We start from the raw sequence: 27,746 nt of genomic DNA, 5'->3' as shown, positions 1-27,746 counted from the left end.
ATGCCAGTTCTACCTGACCACAGTAGATGCCCATCTAAGCCTCAGACCCCCATCAATGGGGACAACAGGACAAAACGCTCTTGCTCCATCTTCCCGGGGCTTTCATGTCCACTCTGTCTGTCTAGGGCAAGAACCCACAAAGGCAGGGAGTACCATGGCCTGTTAGCCCCAGAAAACGACGTAAGATACAGTGAGAGAAGCCCAAAAGCATGGGCTCCTGAGATCAGAGCCTGACAAATACTGCCCAAGTCCCAGCTCTCCAGTGACTTGCTGGCCTCACCCTTAGTACCTATGGTACACACACACACACACACACACACACACACTCCCATGCTCACTGCACACCATGCCTTCTCCTCCTCCTTGGTAGGCTCCCTCCTCCAGGAAGCTCTGACTATACCCCATGTGGTACCCCATTAGCCTTTCCATCCATGCTTTCCTAAAGGAATGGTCTGACCTGGACCTATACACTATGTTCATCCAACCACAGTTAATTTCAAAACTTAGGATTTGTTTTTATTGTTTGAATTATGTGCATGTGTGTATATGTGGGTGTGGATTTGTTCACATGAGTGTAAGAATTCATATAGGCCAGAAGCATCAGATCTCCGGAACTGGATTTGCAGATGGTTGGAAGCCATTCTACAGTGCTGGGAACTGAGCTCAGGTCTCCTGTATGAGCAACGCATGCTCTTACCTGCTAAGCCAGTTCTCCAGCCCTGATTTTGGATTCTTGGCCTACCTTCACCCAAAGTAATCAGAGTGACAGTTTTATCAACTCAGTAGAAACTCCCTCGTGCCAGGGACCACAGGAGACCAGAAGCAGGCCATCAATAAACATGCATGGATAGACCATCCCAGCCATCCTGTCTCCACCCAAGTCAGCACCAGGGCTTCATCTTAAAAGTGTCCAGAAGAGTGGATGGTGAGGAACAGGAGTTTCCTAAGCCAGGCTCACCTCCCACTGTTTCTAGAGTTCTATCTGCCACTCCAGGAGGGGACTGTAACCACCTGAAAGGCTATTGGCACTGAGTGTCCCACCTACCTAGGACTTCTGAATGACTAATCACATGCTGCAGGGACCAGAAATGTGTATCTTCAACAGGGTCCTGGATGGCTCTAAGAACAGACAGCCCAGCCCATGCCTTGACTGCTGTTAACTACATACAGGGTGACTGAAAACAGGTTGCCTGTCCTTGCTACCCACCTGCATGGCTGCCTAGTGGAATGCATGTTGGGTAAGTAGAATAAAGGCTCTCTATGAAGAGGGCTTGGCTCCCAGCACAGGCTAGCCCTTATGGCTAACCTCTCATCCTGAGGTTTCCCCGTAACATGGAGGTCCACCTCACCCCGCCCTTCTCAAACCCCTGTCACCCTTCTCTGAGCCATAAGATTTAGTATAAAACTACAGGCCTCAGCAGAGCGGGAGAAACTCGCCCTTCCTGCCAGGGATCATCTGAGCACTGTCCCCTCTGCCCCCACCCCTTTCCCTTGCCAGCTGGAGGCCAGCCATGGGCAAGACTCACCAGCAGTCAGATGCCTTCAGCACACTGTCCCACATGTCTTCCAAGGAGCTAAAAATTTCCAAACACCCAGACTGCCCTCCAGGATTCATAACCCCAGCCTAGCATGTATGCGCCCCCTCTACCCTAGTTCTCTAGAACTAACACTACCAGCCTTAGACACCTGAGAACAAAAAAAGGGCAGAGACATGTCCCAGCCGGGCAAAGTCAGCTAAGGCTGCCCAAGCTCACACGGCAGTGGGGAAGCTCCTAGGGACCCACCAGGGAAGCTTGGAATTCAGAAGTAGCAGCTTCAGAGAACTGCTCTGATTATACCACAAATACAAGCCCCCATGCAAATATGCAGTCAGAGTCGCCTCTCTCTCTCTCTCTCTCTCTCTCTCTCTCTCTCTCTCTCTCTCACACACACACACACACACACACACACACACACACACACACACACACACACATACACATTGACTTTTAGACTTAGAAAGAAAAAGGTGTTTATTTTTTATATATGTGTATACACCTGAGTGTACATATGTGTACCATGTGTGTGCGAGTACCTGTGGAGGCTAGAAGAGAGCATCAGATCACCTAGACCACAGTAGGTGCCCATCACACACAGTAGGAGTTTCTGGTCACCTGATGTGGGTGCTAGGAACTAAACCCAGGTCTTCTGCAAGAGCAGCAAGTTCTTAATTGTTGAGCCATCTCTCTCCAATCCCTGATTTTTCTTCTTAGAGCACACTGTTCTCCAACACTCTTTATTTTATATTTACTAACATCCTTTAGAACCCGCCTCTCACGGAAATTTGAGTAATGCCCATACTGAGCATAAAACAGTGGCCAGCACACTATGAGCCCTTGGGAAACATCTGTGGTGTGAACGGTCTCCTTGCTCTCTTCTCTGATAGCTGACTATGTTCAGCACTGGTTGACACCCAGCAGCATCCCAGGTCCCCTGGACATATAAAAGCCTTCACCCTCATCTTTGTTTAGTTTTAGGTAAGGACCTTTTGACACCTTATGTCCACATGCATGCACACATGCACAGACACACGCACATGCATGCTACATCCTCACATGCCGCTCCAAGACAAGTACTAGAGGGCCTTGAAATTTCACCTCCTCCTGCACCCTGATCCACAGACAGGAACTGAGGTACAGATGTAAGGCTTGCCAGCATCTTAAATAAATACCAGGTCTGCCCCAGGCCTGCAGAGCCCAATCCCACGTTCACTTCCCTCCCTCTCTCCTGCGGTCAGTTGGCATCTCAAAGTCAGCTACAGAGGCCGATTGATATGAAGTCTTAACAAGGACAATGCTGGCCTCCCACAGGGTCCCTGCCAGGCCAGGTCTAGAAATTGAAGATGGCACCCCACGCACACCTGACTTGCATTCTGCACAGTATCCTTGTCCCTGAGAGCCACTCCTCACATCTTTGCACCCTAGTTGTTTCCACTGACTCTCCCTACTGCAGCCATGATCCTGAGGCATCTTTTCCCAAGGCTAAGGCAAAAACCACAGCTTTGACTTGCAACAGACTAGGGACCGGACTCTGCTGCTTTCATTACAGCCCTCAAGGTTCCTTGAAAAGTGACCGTGACTCATCTCACAGGGAGACAAGTGAACAGTGAAAGACTCTGCAATGACCAGAAGTAGAGAGCTGGCATTTGAACTCTGCCCCCTATAGCTTCACAAGCTCTCAGCCTCTCGCTTATATTCTCTCTCTCTCTCTCTCTCTCTCTCTCTCTCTCTCTCTCTCTCTCTCTCTCTGTGCATGGATGTGTGCATGTGTGCGTGTGCATGTGCGTGTGTGCGTGCGTGCATGTGTGCGTGCCCTCGAGTGCCCGGATATGGAGACCAGAGATTGACATCATGTATCTTCCTCCATCACATTTTGAGATGAGTCTCAATGAACATAGAGCTTACTACCCTGGCTGGCTAGCAAACCCCAGGGCTCTCCCTGTCACTACACAGTGCTGGGAACCCAGGCAAGCATCACTGCGCCTGGTTTTACACAGTGCTGGGATTGAACTCAGGTCTCTATGCTAGCACAGCCAGCAGGTTTCCTACTGAGCCTTCTTAGGTCCATTCAGCAGAGGACATACTTTTGGAGCCCTAAAGGCTGGCTACAGCAAAGCCTTACCTAGGGTCACCAGTAGGAACAGACTTCTTTCCTGTACTTCCCTGGGAAGGCTGGGAAATGGACAGCAGTGGGAGAGGCTACTATCAGACAGCAGAGAGCTTCCTGAATTTGCTGTGAGCCACAGGGTGGGTAAGGAAGCTGCATATCCTTTCTTCAGTGTTTCCCCCGAAACAGACACACATGCCTTTCCCTCTCTGTGCACATGCTACCCCTCCCTGCTGACTGAGTGAAGAAGAGCGTGTCCTGGAAGATAGGGAGGCTGGCCCATTTGCCCGGGGACCGTGTAGTAGAATGTGGCCTGCAGGGAGGCTAGGTTAGGGGAAGAAAAAAATGTATCTGTGGGCTGCTGTTCAGAGGAAGGAAAGGCTGGGGCTTGGGGATGCCCCAGCCTGAGCCCAGGGATCGGGGGCAAGAGGGAGGGTGCAGAATGCAGAGTCAGCCTCCGGAGGAACATTCTGTCCAGAACTCTTCAAACCCTCAGCTCTAGCCTGCCAGATCTCTCTGCCCTTGTCCCAAGGGAAGTCTGGAGTCTAGGCAGTTTGGAGCCAAAAAGACCCCATGACATCACATCTACCACCACACGGGTGATCTGTGAGATCACCCAGCACTACCTATCTTGGAGGGGGAAGGGCCTGGGAGGCAGAGGGGCCAACCAGAAGAAACTGGAATCGCTCAGACTCAAGACACAGGGAAGGCTATTCTGGGCTCACTTTTTCCCAAAATAGAACCATAAGTAGATATGGGGTTGGGTACAGGGAGGCAGAGGGACAAGGCATAGCATTTGGGGACATTTAGCCGAGTATGACAATGGGCTGCATACTGGAGGCATGGCCTCATAAAACCCCCATGAAGGCATCCTCTCAGAAGAAATAATAACAACAGCAACCTATAGGCAGCAGCAGTAGCGGAGAAAGCCAGAGACTCTCACTTTAAAAGCTTGCTTTGGGTCAACTGCCTGCCCAGACCTCCAGGGCCATCATTCCACGTCAAGGTCTCGGGGACTGGAGAAGGAGCATTTGGTCCCTCTTCAGGCAATTTCCAGGAGGGTGGTCATTTCTATGTGAGCCCAGATCAGCCCTCCAAACCTGTGTCCCTGCTATGCTCCACCCCAAAGCAACAAGAGGCAATAAAGTGGGCACAGGGACAGCTGGGCCTGAAGCAGGACACTGGGCGGGCAGGAGGCCCAGGTGGCAGGGACGCTGACCTAAATGTTCAGGTTAAGTTGCTGCCAGGGTCACAGCCTCTCATAGACACACTCAACCATCAAGGGGAAAAGAACAGGCTCCGGTGATTAAGTGGAAAGCTATGCGGACTTGCACACCCCCAGAGGAGCGCCAAGCAAGTCCGTTCCTGTCCTCAGCCCCTCCTCCAAGACAACCCTGAAGGGCCCAGCACTACACCACAGGCTGAGGCTGGGACACCCAGGACATCCTCACCAGCCCCATCTCAGGGCCAAGCTAGAATACCGAGTATTCCCTCTGATCACAGCTCTCCTCCCCCAGAGGACCAGGTCTGCCATGAGACTTTGCCTCCTCCACATCTTTGGGCTAATCTAGCCCAGAACCCCCGAAGCCCTTGCTGGATGTCTACTCCAGTCCCTTCTACCTGCTGTCCCATCCCATAGCTACCCCTTCCTGCCAAGCCACCCTCAGCTGGCAGCAGATTCCCACTCTAAAACCCTGCTTTGGGTCAATTGCCTGCTCAAGTATCCATAATAGTCCTTAGTGCTTAGCACTCAAGGTCCATTCTCCACCCAAGCTGGGAACTCCTCTAAGCCAGCCCCTCCCTCTCTAGCCCCAGAGTCAAAAGCAGGCCCTCTTCCCCATCTCCAGCCTGCCCTTTCGTCTCCAGTAGAGTACACTCCCACCCCCATCATACAGCACTTCCCCCTTGCCAGCCAGGGCCACCAAGTGGGTGTCCAGACCAAGGTAATACAAAAGGTTGCAGGGTCTACTCTTCCCCCAGCAAGAGCACGCAGGCTGACATTTATACCATGTTTACTTGCTTGCTTCTTTGTACCAAGATCTTGGTACCATTTGTACCAAGGTGTGTGATCTAGACCTACCACTTTCTAGAGCCCTCCCTACTCCTTCCTCTATCAGCCCAGCCACAGGGAGCAGGCTTTCCAAGGCATAGCACATTCATTGAGTTCATTTATTCTCCTGAAACCCAGGGCTCCCCCTGGTGAGAGCCTAGAGCTGGGCATTGATGCATTCTATGGTATGGTTTCCCTCTGCCTTGCCTTCTGATCTGGCAACCACGTAGACCCTGGTCAGTATCCCAGGCCAGGCTTATACCTCCTGGGCACAGCTCTGCCCCAAGCATCAGGCTGCTGAAGCAGGATCCTCTCCCAGTGGTGGTCAAAGAGAGACTTTGACCTCTGACTTCTGGGAGCCATGACACTTGCCTGTCCTGAGAAAAGACAGGATATGAGTGGGCCTGAGGAGACCCGTAGAACATTAGCTGGCACCCCACACCTAATGGGTATCAGTGACTAGTAAGGGTTTCCAGCAGCAGACATCAGCTCCCCATCCCCAAGACAGCCCAGATGGACCATATCTGATGTTTGAAACCTCTTTCCGGCTCTCAAACCAACTAGCTCCATGACCATCTCTATTCCTAAATGTTGCTTTGGGGAACAATAGAAAACACATCCAGACACCCCAAGCATGGCCTCATGCTCCTAGCCCTTCTGGATTGTGCAACCTTCAGTTGTGCTTGAATTAGGCTGTATGATCCCTCCCATCCCCAGCCGCTGGGGTCTTCGGGACCACAGGCTCCCTCCCTTTGGAAATCAGCCTCAGATCAAGCTTGCCTTCTGTCATGGCTCTATTTTCCAGGATTTTCTAAAGATGGCCACCTATGCCCCTTTCAGCATCCTGGGATTAAGTCCATCAGACCACAAAGCCTTTACCTCCTCACCAACCTTCCCCCCACCCCCACCCCATCACAGCTCTTGATGAAAGAGATGAAATTTGCAAGCTAGTCTCTGGTCTTCCTGCACCACTGTCACTCTCTCCATCTTTTTTTTTTTTTTTTCTGGTGGTTTGTTTTTTAAAAAACAAGATCTCATCATAGAGCAGAGTAGCTTTAAATTCAATATGTAGGTAACGGAGGATGGCCTTGAACTTCTGATCTTCTGGCTTCCACCTCCTGAGTTCTGAAATTACAGACATGTCACCATACCCAGTTTCATGCCATTCTCTTCTAACATGAGGCAGTTGATGTATGCTGCTCCAGACCATACAAAAGGGGCGGCTAGGAGGCATCCCTTTGAATAACACTTTAAAAATCTTAGGGTCCATGTTGGAGATACAGTTGAGTAGTTAAGAGCACTCACTGCTTGTGGTAGTTTGAATGAAAATGGCTCCCGCTGGCACGTATATTTGAATGCATGTTGCACAGTTGGTGGAATTGTTTGGGAAGGATTAGGAGGTGTGACCTTTTTAGAGAAGGTGTGTCATTGGGGGTGGGCTTTGAGGTTTAAAGTCATTCCTAGTTAGCCTCTCTCTCTCTCTCTCTCTCTCTCTCTCTCTCTCTCTCTCTCTCTCTCTCTCTCTCTCCCCTTGATCCCACCTTGTGCTTGTGGATCAGATATAAGTTCTCAGCTCCTATTCCAGTACTGTACCTTCCTGCCTGCTGTCACACTGCCTGATAGATTCTAGCCCTCTGAAACCATAAGCTCCAATTAAACACTTTCTTTTTTTATAAGTCACTTTGGTCATGGTGTTTTGTCAGGGCAGTAGAAAAGTAACTAAGACACTGCCCTTCCAGGGGACTGGAGTTCAGATCCTAACACCCACATCAGGCAGCTCACAGTCACTTGTAACCCCAGCAACAAGGAATCCAATGCCTTCTCCTGCCTCTTCAGAGACCTGCACACATATGTGCATGCACACACAAAGGCATACATACATATATACACACAAATAAAAATCATCTTTAAAAAATTCTTAAGATCTGTTATTGTTTAAGACCTGGAAACTCTGGAATAAAAGAATACTACTGACCAGAAGGTGGTGTGTACACCTTTAATCCAAGCACTCAGGAGGCAGAGGCAGGCAGATCTCTGAGTTTGAGGCCACCCTAGTCTACAGAACAAGTTCCAGGACAGTCAGGACTACACAGAGAAACCCTGTCTCAAAAAACAAACAAACAAACAAACAAACAAAACAAAAAAAATACAAAACCAGTCCTCCTGGGCTAGAAGTGTAGCATGGTCGTGCTTAGCTTGTACAAGACTCTGGGTTCTCCAACAAAGTACATTTATACCTTAGAGAAGAACTCTGTACATGAACACCGTGGCTGCCACAGACCCTGTGTGCATAGCCATGTGTTGGTGCAATTAAGAAATGGTTGGACAGATGATAGATCTCCTCTCAGCTCTCCAGCCCACCGGACAACAGAGACGTTAGGGACCATGAGAAGCCCAAATTGAGTTTCCAGGTAACCCCAAGGATGCAGACCAGGAGGTCCTACCAGCTTGTACCTATAAAAACAAGGCAGTCAGCCTTCCTGTGCCCTGATCTAACCACATAAATGTCCCCACCTACCTCTCCAGGATGGACACAGGCTGCCCAGGTACCCATACGGCTCACAAGCCCACCTGTCCTCAGCCACAGAAAAGGCTTTGAGAACTGCAAGCGCTGTGCAAGTCATGGTGATATCTGTCACTGTTAGTGCTGGGAGAATAGCTCTGGCGCAGGTTGAACAGAAAAGTTCACTTCTACTCAGATCCATCTTGTGACTTCTCATCTCCTTTCTGAATCCACATTTAAAACTGCATAAAGCTGCCCTTGCAGTGGCCCCTCCCCTTCTGGGGCAATCCCAAGATTCCAGTAGGTGCCCAAATGACAGCTAGAATAAAATCCTGTACATACATGGAGGACTGTCTCCTCATATACAGGGAACAGTGCATGGCTGCCGTTATCCCTGCCTAATGGGCCAGCTTTGAAATTCTTGGACCGTGGGATATTATTCAGTCACATAACAGTGGCTTAAATCCAACACCAGGACACCAGGGTAGTCTGTTGGACGGCAGAAGCTGCTGCTCACCGCTTGACTCACAGACAAACAGAGCATCCATCATGCACTCACTGGGCATGAGTAAACGGACGTCTCCAGATTGCATCAAACTACTCAAAACGGCACACAATTTAAAGTGGATGAATGGCTTATTTCTGTAATTTTCCACTTACTGTTTTTGGACTTCAGTTGACATCGGGTAACTAAAACTGAGGAAAGTCAAACCTCAGATGGGGGAAGGGGGAGGGGAAGACTGCTATGTTATTACTGCAGTTGAAACCGCTTGCCCTTAAGTGCTCCAACACCCCAACTTCACCTGCATTCTAACCCCGCTGCTGTGAGGCTCTCAACAGAGGGCATCAGAGGCTGTGTCTTCTGTTACCCAGGTGTCCATGGTATGAGCCCTTGTGTGCAGTCAGCCTAGCATCAGAAGCCATGATAGCCACCCCATCCAGGTCTCTGGGTGCCAGTTCTCCTGTACAGGGCACCTGGAAGGGGGTACCTTAGTGGACAATCCATTCAGCTATCATCGGCTTTTCCGGGTCTAAGAAACTGCTACTTCAGCTCTTTGCAAGGGTCAGGAATGTCTGTGACAGGCATCCTAACTCCATCCTGCCCCAAGAACCCCCAGGACTCTTCTGCCCAGTCCTTTGGACCACATCTGTTGAGTAAGATAAAAGTATGAGTTGAACATTAAACCACTCAGCCCTAGCCAGCCTGGGCACAGACTGGAAAATATGTCTGGCCATCAGGGCCTGAAGCTGGGCAGAAAATCCAGGTCTGAATCAGGGGAAGGGTGGTTAGGATTCATCCAAGGTCGGCAAAAAAGGTAGCGGAAGCACAGCCAAACCAAGGCCAGGCCAGGCCATAGACAAATGAATGGGACACACCAAGTTGAGAAGCAGGGAGCAGGCCAGGCCAGGCAGTGGCCTAGAGAGGCTGGCAGGGAAGGCTGGCAGCGAAAGGAAGGAAAATGCTCAACCCACCCTTTCCTCCCTCTTAGGAGCCTGCTCAAAGCACTTGCCTCACCCACTTTGAGGAAGCAGGTGCTGAGTGCTCTGGGGGGAGCCAAACTTTCTCCTTGTTTCCCCTGAGCCACTTTCCCACTGGCAGGGCAGCACAGGGTCTCCCACTCAGTGTTGTAGCCTGCCCAGTCCCCAGTGTGCAGAACTCACCACAGGCAGCAGGTAACAGAGGGCCACAGCAGTAACCAACCCCCCACCCCCAGCTATCAAAGTCCTAAACTGTGCCCAGTGTTCTCGTGTGAATGAAGACCTACTGAGTGTGAAAAGGATAAAAGTCCCTGTCCTGAAACTCACCTGATGGCACTGGTGGAACCCCCTCAGGCAAGATAAAGATAGATAAGCAAGGTGCATAGTGTGTGACAGGCCATAAGCACAGAAGCTCAGGGGCCGAGTAGCTAGAACAGTGAGAAGCTGAGGAAGGACGGCTTCAGGGGAAGAATCTAAGGCTTTGCTCCAAGTGAGGTGGCACACCTCTGGCTTTGGAATATATATTGCATATTAGTGCAACATTTAATCTTGCTGGCTTCATAAAGTGGGTACCATTGCTAGCTCTCATTCTGGAGCAGGGCAGCTAAAGGAGGAGGTGGCTAGGTAATATGTTCAGGGCCTCTCAGGTGAAACCAAAAAGTTGGGGAACAGAGAATAGGGAAGGGATAAATATCCGGGAATGGGGTTCTAGGACCCAGTGGACCTTTCTTACTGCTGGGAAGGTGGGTTCTGAGGACCATCACCACCACCTGACCCCAACCTCACCAGCACATGGCCTATCCAAACTCCTGCAAGGGTACTACCACTGTGCAAGTGGACACAACCCAGAAACACGAAGACGGCCTACCTGGCACACGTGCCTCTCAAAGGCAGGCAGTCCTTCCAGCTCCTAACTGCAGGCTCCAGCTGGAACACCATCCTATGCCCTTCTGTCCTGACCTTGGACCTTGCTCTGTAAACAAGGCTCGTGAGCCAGATGCTGGCCCCTGCCTCATGGTCCCTAAACCCTGGACCTTCCCTCAGCCTTCCCGAGCAGCCAAGGACATTCTGTTCTTAGCTCTTTCTTAGGTAGTAGCTCAGTACAGATGACAGGAGTCATCAGTATCCTCTCCCCACCACCCTCCTCTGGTACAAGGTATGCCTTTGTGATCCTGCCAGGTTTCTAGCCAGACTACTCCCGGCCCCATTCACAGCTCCCCCACTACCCTGCTGTTACTACAGGGATCTGTGAAATGAACACACCACATCTGGAGGGCCCAGAGTGGCAGCTGAAGTCTAGGAGAGACTGGCCTAGGGAGCCAGGTGTCTGCATCTGGCCTGAGTGAGCAGAGGTGACATAGCTTCTACCATTATGGCTACCAGGAGTCTGACAGTCCAAGTGTATCCCTGGGAAACCCAACATGCAGACAGAAAGAAGGGAGCAGGCTACAGTCACAGGCAAGTTAGGGTTGGAACAAAGGAAAAACTAGATGGCCTGACTGTGTGTCCCATATCTAAGCTGAGCAAGTGATCACACGTTTGTGAAAGATGCCAACAAGCAGAATCAGACTCCCCTCAACATTGGCACCACCATAGGTATTACCCACCAGGCCAGCAGATCTGGGCTACATGGAACCCCTTTGCACATTCCTATTCTCTGTCTGTCTGTCTGTCTGTCTGTCTCTCTCTCTCTCTCTCTCTCTCTCTCTCTCTCTCTCTCTATCACACACACACACACACACACACACACACACACACACTGCCCTTCTGTAGTCCTCAGAGCCGACCTGTCCCCAGAAAGCAGCAGAGTGGGACCTGGAAAGGCAATGGAAGCAGGAAATCCGCCAACACTCATCAGGCCAGCTGGAGTCAGTCTGCAGCAGGCCAGCTCCACAGCCCACAACTCACAGAGGTCCTGCCCCTGTCCGAACTGTTCTGGAAACCTGACAGAGAAGAGGGGGATGAGGCCATAAAAGCAGAAAAACAGAGTCATGGGGACATAGCAAAGCCAAGGAGAGGAGCAGAGGCCACCACCTCATAGCTGGTCTCTGGGAAACACCATCCATCCCTCTGCCTCCTGCTGAAGGATACAAGACCTGCAGCCAGGGGTGTGGACAGCAATACCACAGTGCTCGCCCTCCAGGCCCTAGAACCACAGTAACCTAGCCAGGTCTCGGGGACATACAAGATGGCCTTTTATGGGTTTTCCCAAGGACCTCAAATCTCCAGACACACAGAGCAGGCCCTGCATCATGTCAGGAGGGACCTCATGACTCATTTCCTCCCAGCAGCCTCAGCCCAAAGCCCTCAACCCTCTCCACCCCACCAACCCAGCTCCCATCACGCAGGAGAGACTGAAAAAAGAAGAGAGGGCAGTCACTCACCACCAGTTCATGGCTGGATGGAGGAACACAAGGGGCAGCCACCTGTGAGAGAAGTAAAGAAAGTCCTTGTTAGCTTCTGTCCCAGCAGCCCCTGGGCCTCCTGAGCCCACTCTTACCCCATTCTCAAGAGGACAGCCTTCCCTGGGGCACAGGGAGAACTCTTCAGAAGGCTACCCGTAAAGGCTAACACCAGACAAGAAACATGAAATGCCAAAAACTCTCACAGGTTAAATCCTGTAAAACATAACATACCCTCCTGGAGGTCAGCATGGCAGCATTTAAATCCTGGATCCCGCCAAAACCATAACGCTTCTTCCCCAACCCCCTTTTCCTGATCCTCTACATGGTCGAAAGATGGACTTAAAATATTTGAAAAACATGAACTCAAGTTAGACTTATAGCAAAGGAAAAGCCCGTTCCCCACTCTTCCCTCCATAGCCAGTGGTGCGTCCAAACTCAGAGCTGGCAGGAGGCCCCCAGGCTGGGAACGGCCAGGTCTTCCAGGTATAGTGCAGAGCACTTTGGGAGGGAGGCAGCGCCCATGGGAAGGGGTCTTTCATTATCAGTTCATCCTCACCCTTCTCTGAGCCAAGGTCATGGCAACTTGGGCCTCTAGAGGAGGGAGAGAGGAAGGAGGGCTCAGTGGTCACACTACCCTGACAATTAGCAGGGCACGTGTCAGAGGCGAGTGCATTCCTTTCTCCAGCCAACACATTTTTCTTGGATCTCAGTACTCAACCTTGGCTCTGAGTCCTCACCCAAGCACCAGGCCAGAGGCCCACAGAGAGGCAGAGGGTGGCAAAGGAAGAGGCAGCTGCCTCTTCCAGATGGTAGGCAAACCCATCCTACTGCAAACATACCAACATTTACTGAGCTGGTACCACCTGGCAGGCATGTTACTAAATAAAGTGCTTTGCCCTTTCAACAACCAGAAAGGCAGACTCTAGTGTTACCTCCCCAGGGAGGTGTGAGGCACAGACAGGGTAAGCAATTCACCCAAGGTCACACAGCAGATGTGAGGCTAGGAAATGAACCCAGGCAATCTGGGTCCCAAGATTTGGTGTGAAGAAGTCTGATGGCTTGTGGCCCTTCCTATCAGAGGATGAGGGGGCCAAAAGAGCCCACAGCGCAGTCCCTGATTCACATGAACATGGAGTTAGAGGAAAATGTTTTAGAAGAGCTTCCTCTGGGAGCAGGGCCCAGAGTGGGAGCAAAGATGGGGAAGAAAGAGAAGGTCTCCAGAGCTGCCTGTGGTCATCCTGATGAACAGCAAGGGCAGCCACAGGTTACACACACAGCTGTCTGTCCTTCACAGTCCCAAGATAACCCCACCATGGGGCTGTGAAAACGTAGGCCAGGCTCTCAGAGACCCTCTCCCAACTCATCAGATCTCCACAGGATCTGGGTAAAATTTCTGGGCCACATCCTGGCTGAGTTCCATCCTCAGTACTGCAGACAGACAGACAGACAGACAGACCGCCCCAGGCTATGGAGACTGCAGGAGATCAGGGCTGCCTGGGCTCTAGAGCCCAAACTGGCCTCCATTGCATAGAGTGGTTTTGAGATGTGCAGAGAGTCTCTCTCCCGGGCCCATCCTAACCCTGGACTCTTTCCCAACCCTTCACCCCCAACTCCCAACGTAGATGTACCCACTAAGAACCAGCACCTAAGGGGGTACAATCACATCCCCATGCAATGCCATATCCCGGGGGCTTTTCCACCCTGGGGTCCATAGCTAACTGGGCCATGGCTGCTGGCCCATGGACTTCTGTACCTCAGACCTTCTGGTCTCATTCTTGGTTTTTTTCTTCCTGCGGCACAGAAATGTTTCCTTAAAAGGCCTTCTGTCTCTCCTCTCCAGCACCCTGGCCCCTAGCCACCCTCTCAGGAGCCCAGAATGTGCCAGGAGAACCAGGGGCCGCACCACTCCATGGCCTGTGCTCAACAGCCCCACACTCCTGCCATCAGCAGTGGCTGACTCCACTGACTTTAGGGGACTTAAGGGCCCTGGGCCGTCTTCAAGGTCTCTGATGACAGCCCTGCTGTGACCTCACCTCCAGGCTAGGCACCCAGGATTCCAGACACAAGTGCTCAGTCTCAGCTGAGCTGCCCTCCCACACCTCACCCCAACAGCCCTCTGGAATCAACCCAATGTCCCATGTCCCCAAATGAAAGACAAAGGACAGGACACAGCAGCAGCAACCACCACCACCACACTCATCTCCAGCAGCCATGGCTAGGGTGCAGTATGACAGATCATCCAGGGCTGACGAGGGCCTGGGTTCATCACTCAGCACATGGGAGAGTGAGACTGCAGCAGGGCAGAGGCAAGAGCCTGTCTTCACAGACACCAGGCTCTTCACAGAGCACAGACCACACAGACACCTGTCCATTTCTCCTTTCACCACCTCACTACTCTGTAAGGGGAGGATCTGGGCCCCAGTTGGGTGGCACTCCTGTCCCCAAAGCCATAATAAAACCTAAGTTCTCAGCCTTGCTTACATAAAACTCCAGATTCCAAAACTGGCCAGGTCCTCCAGAAGAGTCCCCAGACTCATGGCCCCAACCCAAGAACATGTACAGAAAAGTTCGTACTCCTATATAAAATCTTATTACTCTGGGGTCTAGCATTCACAGTATCCAGGTAGAAAGACTATCTTGGGTTTCCTTTCTAATATTTGCTGGGTCTGTGTTTTTTCTTGTTTGATTTGGTGGGAGCTATTTGAAGCAGGGTCTTACTATATAGCCAACACAAACCTAGAAACCTTTCTTTCTTGCCTCAGCCTCCTCTGTGAAGGAATCATGGGTTTATACTTGACTCAAGAACCACCACCACCTTTCTCTAATAGAAATAATTTTATAAGTGTGTGTGTGTGTGTGTGTGTGTGTGTGAGAGAGAGAGAGAGAGAGAGAGAGAGAGAGAGAGAGAGAGAGAGAATATGTTTGTGTGTATGTGTTGGGCACATCTGTATCACAGCATATGTACAAAGGTCAGAGGAGTCAGTTTTCCCCTTCCACCATATGAGTCCTGGAGATAGAACCCTGGTGTTTGTCAGTGAGAGTCTTTACCCTCTGAGCTGTCTCATTGCTCCTCTCCCTTCCTATTGTAGCAAAATATATATAACATAAAAAGTTCCCTCTTAGGGGCTAGAGATGTGGCTCAGTGGTAGAACTCTTGACTGGAATATGCAAGATGCTGGATTCAGTACCTCTTGTACCATGATGATGCTGATGCAGAAGAGGAAGAAAAAGAGGAAGAGGATGAGGAAGAAAAAGAAGAATTTTTAAGTTTTTAAATAAAAACTTATTATTTAAGCATTTCTAAATATACAAATAGGTGGATTTGAGTATAACTAGAATGACATACTGTCTACTACCCACTCCCAGAACTTTTTTATTATCTAACACACCACCTCCACTGAATAATGAGTCCCTGCTTCCCCTCCTCACCCCATAACATCTCAATTTCTGCTGCCTATCCCAGAGACCTCTGTGACCTGATGATAGATACATAGGGGGCAGGGGCAGGGAGGAGGTTACCACTATTCCCACTATTAAAGTCCTTTTCCAAGGCAGATCCCAGGAAGCAAGATTACTATGCCACCAAGGCAGGCCACACAAACTCTTACCTTCCAGGACCTTCTATCCTGGAGCTGGCCACAGAACATCTAACCCTTCCCTCACACCTCAGTAGGACACAGAACCCTATTCATTACAAAAAAAAAAAAAAAAAAAAAAAAAAAAAAAAAAAAAAAAAAAAAAAAAAAAAGACTGATGCCCAGAGAGGCCAAGAAGAATATTCACAAAGGCCTTCCTGGGTTTGTCACCCAGATTGTAAACAATCAGAACCACAACAAAGGTCTCATGCAAACCCCAAAGGATAGGCTTGGGGGGTGGTGCTTACATTCCTGGAGAGAAGCACAGCCCTCACTCCCCAACTGCTCACCCTGTATACCTCATCACCTGAATCCTTCATCAAATTCTTCCTGATACACCACAAACCATGCCTCCCAAGTCTACTGGTCAGGCCACTACCGCAAACTGATGGTGCCCAAAGCAGGGCCATATGAATCTCCATTTGATAGACAGTTGGTCAGGAGCACAAAGACACCCTGGAGTTCATAACTACAGGACAGAGGGCAGTCCCAGGGACCATGTACCCAACCTATGTAGGATGACACTGTGTTTAGTGAGATATTGACAAAAATCAGGACATCTGTGTTTTGAAAGGCCAATCACATGCTTGCCTTTTTTGTGTCTGGGCTGATTCCACCTCATGTTATAGCTGAATAATAGCACCCAAGTTGGCATGTGGAAATCCAAACCAGACCCTTGAAATGTGCCCAGTAGCAAGGTCCTCAAGAGGTAACTCAGTAAGTCTACTGAGGTGAGTCTTGACTCAGTAGAGCCTATTGTCCTTACAGGAAGATATCCAGGAGGGATATCAAGGAGGGAGACTCCATGAGGACACAAGGTGAAGGTGGTGCCCATGTACCAAGGAGCCAGGCCACAGGAGACAACTGCTGTGCTAATCCTGATTGCAGACCCCAGCCTGGAAGCCATAAGAGCTAATTTTATGACCTCAAATCCACATTTCTAAGATCCACTGAGGTTCAAGGCAAAAGCTGTCCCACTGTGTGCTCTACCACCCTGAATGGATCTGTTCACTAGTTTACAGACCCACTTGGGTCACTTCCAGAGAACTGTTAATGGTGACTCACACTACTGTCCAACATGTCTAGATACCCACATCAATGACACCAAATGGTACATGTAACACAGGGACAGTGGGGTTTATAAAGCACCTACTGTGTGTCACTGGGTTGGGCACTTTACAGCCATTCCTATTTTCACTTCCAGACCAGTTTTTAAAGTAAATAAGGCTCACAGAAGTTAAGCTACTTGCTTGAAGTCAAACATCAGGCAACAGTAGCAGGGCAGCAATGGCCAGGAGAGCACCTAAGTTTCTGCACATCAAGCTCTAGTCTAACATACGGTCTCTCTTTCCCCCACCCCATCCCCAGCAAGGTGAGCATCAGTACATTATCTCCCAGGGTCTCAGGCCACTTCCCAACCAACTGTCGCCTGCTTCAGGCTGCCTCAAACACCTCCCTTCCCTGCCTGTTCTCTGCCCCATGGCTGGATGAGGATCACACTGAGGTAAGCATGCTGGGGCTGCAGACCCTGAGACAGTGTGGACATCCCAAGAAGGGATAGTGAGCCAGGCACAGAGGTTTCACGTCAGTCCCTCTGCTATGTGTCAGACTCCTCTGCTCTGCTCTGCTCTGCTCTGCTCTGCTCTGCTCTGCTCTGCTCTGCTCTGCTCTGCTCTGCTCTGCCCTTCACCCCTACTCCCACAGAAGGGAAGCATGCAGGCCACTTCCAGTGTGCAGCTTAGCCTGATCTCACTTTAGAAGTGAGGTTTGTTTTGAAAGGGAAGATAGGAAAAGGCTATTTAGGTGGAACTAATATTTGTGAGAGACGTGGAGGTAGGGATGAGTGGCTTATTGGAGGAGCTAACAGGCTCCCCTTTAGCTGGAACCCAGGCTTGGAGAGAGGAAGATGAACTGGCAAAGGGAGGGGAGGAAAAGGGAGGGGCCAATACATCACTCTTTCCGTGCTTGGCCATGGGCAACTATGAATGGCCAAGAACAGAGGACAGACTTGGCTGCTGGCACTGAGGAGCCTCTTGAGTAGAGGAAGGACCATCAGAAGCTACGCTCCATGCAGAGAAGACTGGAGCAGGGGCAGGAAGAATGGAAGAGGAGAGAACTTAGGGCAAGCATGGTGGTGTAGTAACCATACCAAGAGCAACCAGGAAAAGAAATGGAAGGGAAAAGGAGGACCCTAAAGCTGAGGGCTAGGGAAACATTGGGTACCCCCAAAAATCTAGGGGCCTACAAAACACTCTAGTCCAGAGCTTCCAGCCTAGCCTCTCTACACCTTCCATTCCCAAGCAGAGACATCATCCACCACCCTTCAGTCACCTTTTGTACCAAGAGGCAGCCAGCATCTTAGTTCTGGTCACCAAGTGTCCCAACATGGTGGCCCCAGAGGAAAAAAAAAAAAAAAACAAGTGTCTGTGCCTACAACTGAGGAAACAACTAAATGGTGCCCCATCTGTGGGTTCATATCATCAATGCACTGGGACAATCAAAGACCCCAGATAAGTCACCCTGTGTTGTCCTGGAAGCCTAGGTGTCCTTGGGACTTGTGGGTGCCTGAAAGATGCGAAGACCATGGGGTTGAGGCCCAGAGGAAAGACAAGACTGTTTGAAGAGTGCCAGCAGGGATCACAGTCACTAGCCTCCCAAGATGAGCATCATACCCTAGGCAGGAGAGGTGTTGGGGAGCAGGTAGGAACTTCCCTGGCTCCACGTCCTCTGGGTATGTACAAACCCTGCAGGGACTGTTCCTCTCTAGTTCCCAGCCAGTTGCAAGGCTCTTTCCTTCCCTTATATAGAGTTCAACTATGACCAGGAAAGGAAGTGTGCAGAGTTCCTTCTTGCTAGGAGGCAAGAAGAGGCCTGCTCCCAGGGACACCTTGAGCCAGAAGGATGGCCCCTGCCCTGGATCCCTTAGCTCTAGTGATGACAGAGACTTGGAGGGTCCTGCTCTTCCTATAAACACAACCCAGAATAGACTCAGACCTTGAAGAAGACAGGAGCCAGTGCTGTCTCAGATCACTAACTCAGAACACAGTACCTAGGACTCCAAAACTCCCAGCACTACCTCACTATATCCCCAAGTTCCTCCTTGGCTTGGGTCCTCTTCTGTGGCACCTGTCATTGTCTGCCTGGCCCACTGCTGGGTCCTACACAGTTGTCAGATGGGCTGTTTAGGCAGGAAAATCACTGTTCTGGCAGATCCCACCATCCCCACATACAGGAGTGGCTCTCACACCAAACACAACACAGCCACTCATCAAACAGCCTGTCTGTAGGAGAAGATGACTGGTGAGCTCGAGCCTCCGGGAACCATGGAATGCAGCATTCAGAGCAACCCTCGGTCAGAAGGTCCCCAAACAGTAAGGAGTAGGGGAGCAGACTCAGCTATGATCAAGCAGGCCTCATCACTGAAGCTGACTGCCTTCAGAGCTAGCCTGGAAGACGGCACACAATGGCAACTGGAATTAATACCTGATAGCAGTGTTTCTCAACCTTTCTAGTGCAGTGTGATCCTTCGTTGTCACTCATGTTATGGTGACCCCCAACCATAAAATGATTTTATTGCTACTTCATAACTTTAAGTTTGCTACTGTTATGAAATGTAATGGAAATACCTGATATATGACCCCAAAGTGACCGGTGCCCCACAGGTTGTGAACCACTGCCCCATAGACTCTATAGGTTGTACCTAGGGAGCCCAACTCCAAAACCCCACAGAGCCAACACAGTGGCCATGCTTGCTGATCCCCACAGTTGGGGAACCCAGGAAAAGAGCAAGGTTACCCACTGGGGTGCAACTGAATCTGGGAGCAATAGAATCTGAGCTCTGAGCACCTACTGAGCACATGCCCGGAGCTCAAGACCCAGGGTTATAAGAGCAAGAGGCAGACAATAGCCAGGAAACATGGGATGGGCAAAGGGTACAGAGCAGAGAGCATGGCTGGGCTTGACAACAGCCACTGTCATCCTCCTCTCAGCCACACAACATGGTTCAAGCCAAAATCTGTATATCCCCTTCTTCTCCTCCTATCCCTTATTCCCCAAGCCTGGCAGTCCCACTCCCAAGCCACCACTGCAGTGCCCTTAGTCAATGACATAGTGACATTAACCCGTCCCAAGACCTCCTCTCTTGCCTTTGGCATCTTCTTGGCAACCAGGAAACCATTTCTAAACTGTGCCTGAGCCATGTTACTCCTCAGCCTAAAGGCCTTACCATCTTGAGTGCAAGGATCCAGCCTAAATGTCCCAATACAGCTGCCACCGTCTATGGGGACCTGTGGGATCACTCCTGCAGGCCCACTTCTCAACCTTCCCTCCAAATCCCTATGCCATTTCCTTCCCATTTATCCCAAATTCTACCCTCTGTTGGAGAGCTTCTTAGCCCATTTCACAGACAAGGAAAAGCGTGGCATCGAGAAGCCACATCTGCAGCCTAAGATCACATACCAGCAAAGAACAAGCATGGAAGCATAGCTCTGCCCCAGGACACCTCAAGACTGACTCCATTATGCCCAGTAAGGACCACAGGAGCCTTCCACGGAGGCCATGCTTCTGAGGATAGGGAGGAGACAGCAAACTGGGCTGAGCAATGTGTAGCCAGCAGTGCTCCCCTGAAGCAAATGCCCAGGTCCCTGCAGTAGCCTGATAGCTCCAAAGCCAATGAGAGAGCAAGAGGGTAAGAGTGGGGCGGAGGGGCTGGCAGCCAGGAGGACTTCCTGAAAGAGGCAGCTGCACCTGAGGTGAGAAGGCTCTGAAAGGGGACAGAAGACAGTGTGAAGAGGGTACTTAAAGGGGACAGAAGGGGGTACTTAAAGGAGTCATGGCAAAGGCAGGCCTGTTAGCACAGGCCTGGAATCCCAGCTATGTGGGAGACTGGGGCTCAAGGACTGAAGTTTCAAGGCTGTGTTGCTGTCTCAGAATAAAAAGTACTGAGCATGCTGGTGAGGTAGCTCCATTGTAAAGGCTCACAGAACTTGTACAAAGGTATAGCCCAGTAGGCATCTGGGAAATCTGACACCTGATGCAGGAGCCAGGTCTGCCCTAGTGCCCTAGTGCAAGAGCTGAACCCACTTCCAAGCAGTCTCTGAAATACAGAGAACAGGAAAGCCCCAATCCTTCTGGGGCTAGGCATTTGTTGCAGGGGGCAGGCGGCACAGCCCATGGCACCCAGATGACTTCCAGGAAGTTCCTAGAAGCTGGTCCAGGGACAGGCTATGGACTTGGTCAAAGTTTGGTAAAGGGCGGGGGATGGGGGGAGAGCAGAGGAAGTGACAGGCCCAAGAAACAGACCCAAGCAGCCACTCAGGCCATGGTGACTGAGCTCCCAGCTGAGGAGCAAGAGGGGGAAGAGAACGGGCCCCAGCCCTGGACGGAAGTTGTGGCCTCAGGAGGAGACAGGCATGTAAACAGACTTATAAATCTGCCCGGAACTGCGACAGTGGAAGTTCGAAGAGGCCGTTCTTGCTCTAGGATGACTGTCCATCTGTTTTTCCCAAGGTTACACCCAGAAGGAGGCGGCCTTCCTCACCCCGCACTCCCCTCTGAGGGTGTCTGTCCCTACACACGAACTTTAGAGAATAAAAATATTTGACCTTAAACCATATTTGAACAAGAGGGCAGGAAGGATGCATGGGGGGGGGGGTGGATTAAGAGCAATGGGAAAATCCACAGAGCCAGAGGTCTCGAGGGTTGCTAAGGGCTGGATCAGCTGTCACAGGGATGTGTCAGGGAAGGCTGGGGGAGGGGAGACAGCCATTGGGTTGAGTCAGGCACTGTGGAGAAGGTCCCACGGGGGCCTCCTCAGCCCCTTGTCTCCTAAGCCATGCCTTCTGCTGCAGTGCAGTCCAATGGCATGCAGACCTCTCCCCATGTACAGCTGCAGGGTTCCCCGGGAAGTACGAGTTCCACCCTGTTTCCCAACTTCTACAAAGTCCTTGATACACCAGCCAGATGACAGGTTGGTTTTGTTTTGCTTATCAGAGAATGGCCTTGAACTTCCGAACGGCCGTCTGCATCAGTGCACCATCTGCCCGAGATTACAGCTGTGCACCACTCTGCCGAGTTCTAGGTATTTCAGAAGTTGAAAGCCATCACATCTTACATGCTAGGCAAGCACTGTGTCAGCCAAGCCCTGTCATCCAGACCCAGGATGACAGCCTTGGAGAGGGAGAAATGCTACACACATTTTACTGCAGCCTTCCATCCTGGGGATGACCGTAACTCCAGCAACACAGAAACGTCAAAAGGCTCATCTCAAATTTGAAGAAATGCCTTACATTTCTGTTGGTTCTCTGGACTCCCTAAATAGCCTATCTCCGTGCCTAATGGGACTGACAGGAAGTCCTTCCCAATGTCTAGCTACTTCTCTTTTTAAAGAAGTTAAAGCTTGCCAAAGCAGGATGAAAGTAAAGCCAGCCTCGTGTTCGTCAGGGGAAATTCCACAGCCTCAATGTCTGTCTATGAACTTCATGACCCTTGGACCATTTAAGAGCCATCTTGTCCTGTTCACAACTCTAAATAGCTCAGCACTAAACCAAAGCCATCAGTTGGGAGCAGATTCTGCTCCACAGGGTCACAACACCTTCTGTGTGTTGATGCCCTTTCCAAATTCCTGGACACCTCCAAGAGGCCACAAGTGTCCAACTAATATGCAAGGGGCTGGATGAACTGCAAGCCCAGTGCAGGCTCGGACATCCTTCAACTCCCTCACTCTCAGCATCCTCACAGGGAAAAGAGACTGCTGGGAACTGCTTTGCAGACTGGCTGGGAATTGTTAACAAGATTGTGATCAGGCTAAGGGTGTCGCTCAGTTGTGGCGCACACGCCTTACCCATCCTGCAAAGTGTCAAGATGAAGTCGACTGAGCTTTCCTCTGTAGGAATGCCTGGTACACAAAGCAACAGTTCTATGTGCCTCAACACTCTCTAATGACTCACTCTGCTCACTGATCCCCAGCCCCACCCTGTGATGTAAACCCCATGGCCAGCCCCCTTTTATGGAAGAAACCTAGAATCTGCAGGATAGAAAAAGGAGTACATTGTGAAGATTCTCATCTAGGCTGGAAGGATTGCTCAGTGGTCAAACATACTTACCACTCTTGCAGAAAACCTGAATCCAGTTCCCATGTGATGGCTCACAGCCATTTTCTAACTCCAGTTCTAGGATATCTGATACCCTCTTCTGGCCTCCTCAGGCACCAGGCACGTACACATGCACATATACACATATAGAAGAAACAGTCATACACATTAAAGTAAAAATAAATAAGCATTCAAAGATCCCAGCTACCTGTCAATCAAAAACAACTATCCAATGGCAATCCCCATCAAAACCCTGGCCTCTCTTAAGATGTCCACTCCTTATGTAGCATAGGCTTCAGTTATCTGAAAATCATTTCTGCAGAAATGTCTGACCCACGGACGGCAGGGACAGTGGTACACAATGGATGGCCCAGAGCCCCAGAAGCAGGAGGTCCCTAGGGCAGGGCAGCCCAACCTCACGAGTCTCCTTTAAGACCATCTGTGGCAAGAGGCAGGAAACCCTTCTTGCTCCCAATTAGCCAGCAACAGAGATTTGAAGCAGGGCCAGCCCCAAGGCCAGAGCAAGCCTGGCTGTAACTAGCATTGTTTGGCTCTGTGTGACGCATATCCACTCCAGTCATGTTTCCTTGTTCCTGGGAAAAGCTCAGGGATGCACACGGACAGGGAGGCAAGGAGAGGACGGCAGCAACAGACCTGCCTCTCACTGGCTCAGACAGCAGGCAGGTTAGAGAGGAGGAGAGAAAGTGCCTATCAGATAGAGATTTCATGACCCAGAGACACCCAGACAGCACAGCAGTGACCACACACAGCTCTCACTGCCCTAGGCAATACACACTCCACACCCAGCACACACACCACATTACTTTGCCAGATGCAAAGTCACTCCCTAGCCCTCTGGCCTCACCCCAGAACAGACTCATGAAGGCACTGCCAACATATCCAGCTGCCTGTATGACCCAGAGCACTGAGGAGCCAGAGCCAAGTGCAACGAGAAGCCAGATGTGGGAAAGAAGTAGATGAAAGCGAACTGGAATCTGAGGGTCCTTAAAGCACCATCAGGTCTCTGCACACCCAAGACCTAGAGGAACCAGGCCCTCTACTGATGCCTGAGGCAGTAGCAGATGACCCTTGCACTTGAACTTGATGGCTGCCTGAGCCCTGCCTATCCTAGAAGCACAGAAGGGAGAATGTTCATACTCATGCACTTGCACACACACACACACACACACACACACACACACACACACACACAGGACTGGAAGTGTCAGAACCAGCAGGGTGAGGCTAAGAGAAGGTAAATAGTCTCCAAAGCTTGCAGACATCAAAACAGCTATTACAGTACGTGGATCTACTGGACACGTGATTCTTTTTTAAGCCACCAGAGATTCAAGTGATTCCCCTTTTCCCACAGGAAGCTACCCAAACTGAAAAAGAGTGAGTTGTCCAAGGTTGCACGTCTGGGAGGGGCAAGACACAAATACAGAAATGCCAGACTGTACACTCAGTGCCCTTTAGCAAGTCCACTTCAAGTTAGATTCAGCTACTGACCAGGAAAGGGGTGATAGCCCAGACAGTGGGTGAAACTAATACAGATGGAATCAGAGGAAATAAAGAGGGGGTGTGGCCAAGGCTTGGACACAGACAGGACCTTCTTCTACTCAAAAGAAGGGGTTGGGAGGTTGGGTTCAGCGATTGTGATTCAGCAACCTCTGAGGTGCATTCCAACACTCCAGTCCCATGTCTAAGGGCCACCTGCCCTAGAGACACTAAACTGTTACTCACAAGTTACTCACTTTGCCTTGGCATTCACCCTGGCAAGTTGAGCCTCCCACTCTTTCCCTGAGAGTGACCATGGAGAGGCCAAAAGATTCATGGCTCCCCTCCCTCTGGCCAGAGCATCCCCACCTGAGTCACAGGGACACACCAGACTCTGGCCTGCTCCCAGTAACAGCTGCTTCCCTCTGCTCTGTTCCAAGAAACAGATGCCTAGAGGAATGGTCACTGTCCCCAGACACAGAACAGCCCAACCCAGAAGGGAGCTTCCCAGCATCTTTGCCAGCATCCCAGCAGATGGTGGAAGATACTTGGGAGTCTGATCTCAACAAGGCAGATCTTCCCAGGCACAAGAACAGGAGCCTACACACAGAAAGCTCCGTGGCTGGAAAAGTGAACTCTGCTAAGCCCAGCTTCTCATTCCACAGGTGAGGGTGCTGATGCCCAGAAAAGGACAGTCAACTGCCCAAAGCTACACAGTGTCAAAGTAGGCATCTGCCTGACCCCCACTCCGGACACCCTGAGTTCCACAACACTCAGCAACAGCTCCCCTGACTCAAATACGGACAGTCTCCCCAAATCTACTCTCTCCTTGTCACAGAGCTGCTGTAGCCCTCACAATAAGTGGGTAGCAACTCAGGAAGAGAAGAAAAAGGCTAGAGATGCTGTAGCCAGGCCAGTCACTAAGAGAACTGGGGTTCAAGCTAGAACCAGAAGCAGGAGACAGAGCCAGGACCTCTAGTTACAGGCTGAAGACCAGACCCTCTGGCACAAGACAAGGGGTGGAATTCTTGGGGTTCCATCTGGGGAATTCCAAGAGTCTTACCTCCCTCCTGTTCACCTCTCCTCCTTCATTCCCACCCCACCTCACCCCTAATCACCAGGCTCCTCTACTCCCATATTCAGCTCAGCCACAGAGCTCAGAGGTAGCAGCTGCCACATGTGTGGTGGTCCAAGGAGTAGTCAAGCCTTCGGAAGAATCCATCCATCTCTTGTGTTCTCCCATCTAGGCAGCTGCAGCCCCAGGCAGAAGACGCTTGCACACTCCCTCCGTCTCCTGACCTGCTTCCTCCCCCAGCATCGGTAACAGCAGCAGCCACAGTGGCAAAGGTTCTAAAGTGTGGAGCAGGCTAGCCCCACTTTTCTATTTCCACGTTCACAGCACAGATAACACAGGAAAGCGCTGGTAGGCTGAGTAAGGGGTCCTAGTTTCACTGCCTGTCAGAAGTAGAGTCGGGATTCAAACCTGCACAGTGGGTCTGCAAAGCCCATGACTTAACCCCAAGGCCACACCACCTTATGATAACCCTCATTCCAAGAATCAAAGGTTGCTGAGATTCCCTCTCCTCCCTCAACATACAGTACCTGAGCACTTTCAATGTGCTGGCACTGGGCCTTTGAGATGCTCAACATTCCTCCTGGCTTTAAACAGACTGCCCCTGTCCCCACACTCACCAGCCACTTAAAGTCAGACTGGGCACTGTTGACTTCCAGACAGGCTCCTCCAGACTAAGGGATACCCTTGACCATTCATGCATTCATTCATTCATTCAACACACAGTGGGTCTACTGTGTTCTTGGACCCACAGTAAAAAATGCCCCCTAAAAAAGCCTCTTGACACCTTAGCCATGTGAGCTGCCTGCCCCTCAATCCACCTCCACCATCACGACTTATTAAGAAGCCTTGTGTAGGGAGGGATCGGACAGCCAGCAGGCTCTGGTCTCAGAGCACAGGAGGACAGTTCGGGGGATGGGAGAGGGGGCACAGTAACACCAAGAAGACTTCCCAGTCCTAGGGCTTAAGGACACAGGTGCTGGACTCCAGGAACACAGGTCCTGGATGGCACTCATCCCCTGTCCAACCCCTTCCTACATAAAAACCTCATCCTGTCTCTCCTAGGTAAAAATCCCTCTGCTACTCCCAGCTTTGACTTAGCCCAGATTTCTCACCCTTGCCACCCAAGCAAGGCCTCTGGGCTCTCCCCAAAGCCACTCTTTGTCACAGGTTCCCTCGTTAAACAGCATTTACTGTACCATGCACTTTGCACAGAGAACTTGTTTTAACTCCCCCACAGCACACAAGGCAATGCTGGAATGTGGACCTCATCTTACAGACTCAGTGGGACACTGAAGCCAGGCCAATGTCACACGGGGTATAAGTAGCAGAAAGACAGAGAGTCATTACATTACCCATCCTTACATGCATGCCTGTCCATACATGCCATCCATACATGGACAAGTGCCTCTGTAAAACTCCTTCTCAACCTTCAAAACCCATCTCAAAAGACTCTTCCTCCCAGAGGCCTCAGCTACTCCACCAGCTCATGGAACCAGCTTCCTGCTTCCCATCCCTCCTGCATTTTGTAGAAGAGCTGTCTACTCCCCTTTGTCTCCAACTAGAAGGTGTCTCGCTGGCCTTTCCAGCCCCATATCTGGCACCCTGCCTGGCACAGAGTGGATGCCCTAAAAGGCTGTTAATGTGAAATCAGAATGGCCCCCAGGCCCAGCTGGATTGGCCCTGGCTCCTGGCCTCCTTTACAGGCTCACTGGCATTGCGAGACCCAGGGAGCCAAAGCCAGCAGCCCATCTCCTCCAGACCCAGATGGCAGGCAGGCAGCCAGGGCCCTGGTCTCATACTCCCCCTCCTAAGCCCAGCCCCTCTCTGCTTCACCAGCTCTGAATCTGGGAGTCTCAGCCGGTGATTAGGGCCCTAATCAGGCAGGACTTCCTGCCAGCCACTGCCAGAGGTGGGGGCGGGGCGGGAGGGAAGCAAGGTCAACCCAAGGTGAAGTTTCACAGCCAGGGACCCAAGGAGCTCCACACCCCCACTGGCAGATTCACTTTAGTGGCCTCCAGCTCTACACTTCCCCAAACCTTTCCCAAACTTTTGACTGCTAAGTGAGGATACTGAGGCCCAGAGAGGGAAGGGACTCGGCCGTGAGGAAGGGAGAACCAGGCCAGCCTGAGATCTGCTGGTAAGAAGAGTACCACTCCTGCCTGCACTGCTTTGGGTCAGGGGGCCCCCAGGGTGGAGACCCTTTTGTACTTCCCCTGAGCCTCAGCCATAGCCCTGTCCCTTGCTAGCACCAAGCCCAGCACTGAACCTCACCCCACTCCCTGAAGAGTGGCTCTGGGCCAGCTGATTGCCTGGCCTTCTGGAGGATGTGTTCAAGGTGAGGCCACTTCTCATCTCCCAAGTGTCAA

The 27,746-nt window shown here is 51.1% G+C and overlaps 1 protein-coding gene across 19 annotated transcripts in view; it reads right to left on the bottom strand.

Moving 5' to 3' along the window:
• Positions 1 to 27,746, bottom strand: part of Tns1 (tensin 1) — a 213,342-nt gene that overhangs the window by 94,368 nt on the left and 91,228 nt on the right. For 18 of the 19 annotated variants that reach the window (XM_076931682.1, XM_076931683.1, XM_076931685.1 and 15 more), the window contains one exon: positions 12,062 to 12,103. In XM_076931682.1, the coding sequence (XP_076787797.1) occupies positions 12,062 to 12,103 (42 nt within the window). Of the gene's footprint in view, positions 1 to 12,061; positions 12,104 to 26,742; positions 26,811 to 27,746 lie in introns of those variants that run through there. The other variant, XM_076931694.1, reaches the window with a different exon arrangement.

The sequence above is a fragment of the Arvicanthis niloticus genome, chromosome 3, assembly GCF_011762505.2.
Source record: "Arvicanthis niloticus isolate mArvNil1 chromosome 3, mArvNil1.pat.X, whole genome shotgun sequence".
Classification (NCBI taxonomy): Eukaryota; Metazoa; Chordata; class Mammalia; order Rodentia; family Muridae; genus Arvicanthis; species Arvicanthis niloticus.
Note: the sequence above shows the minus strand (reverse complement) of the source record. Positions and strands in the feature narration are given on the sequence as shown.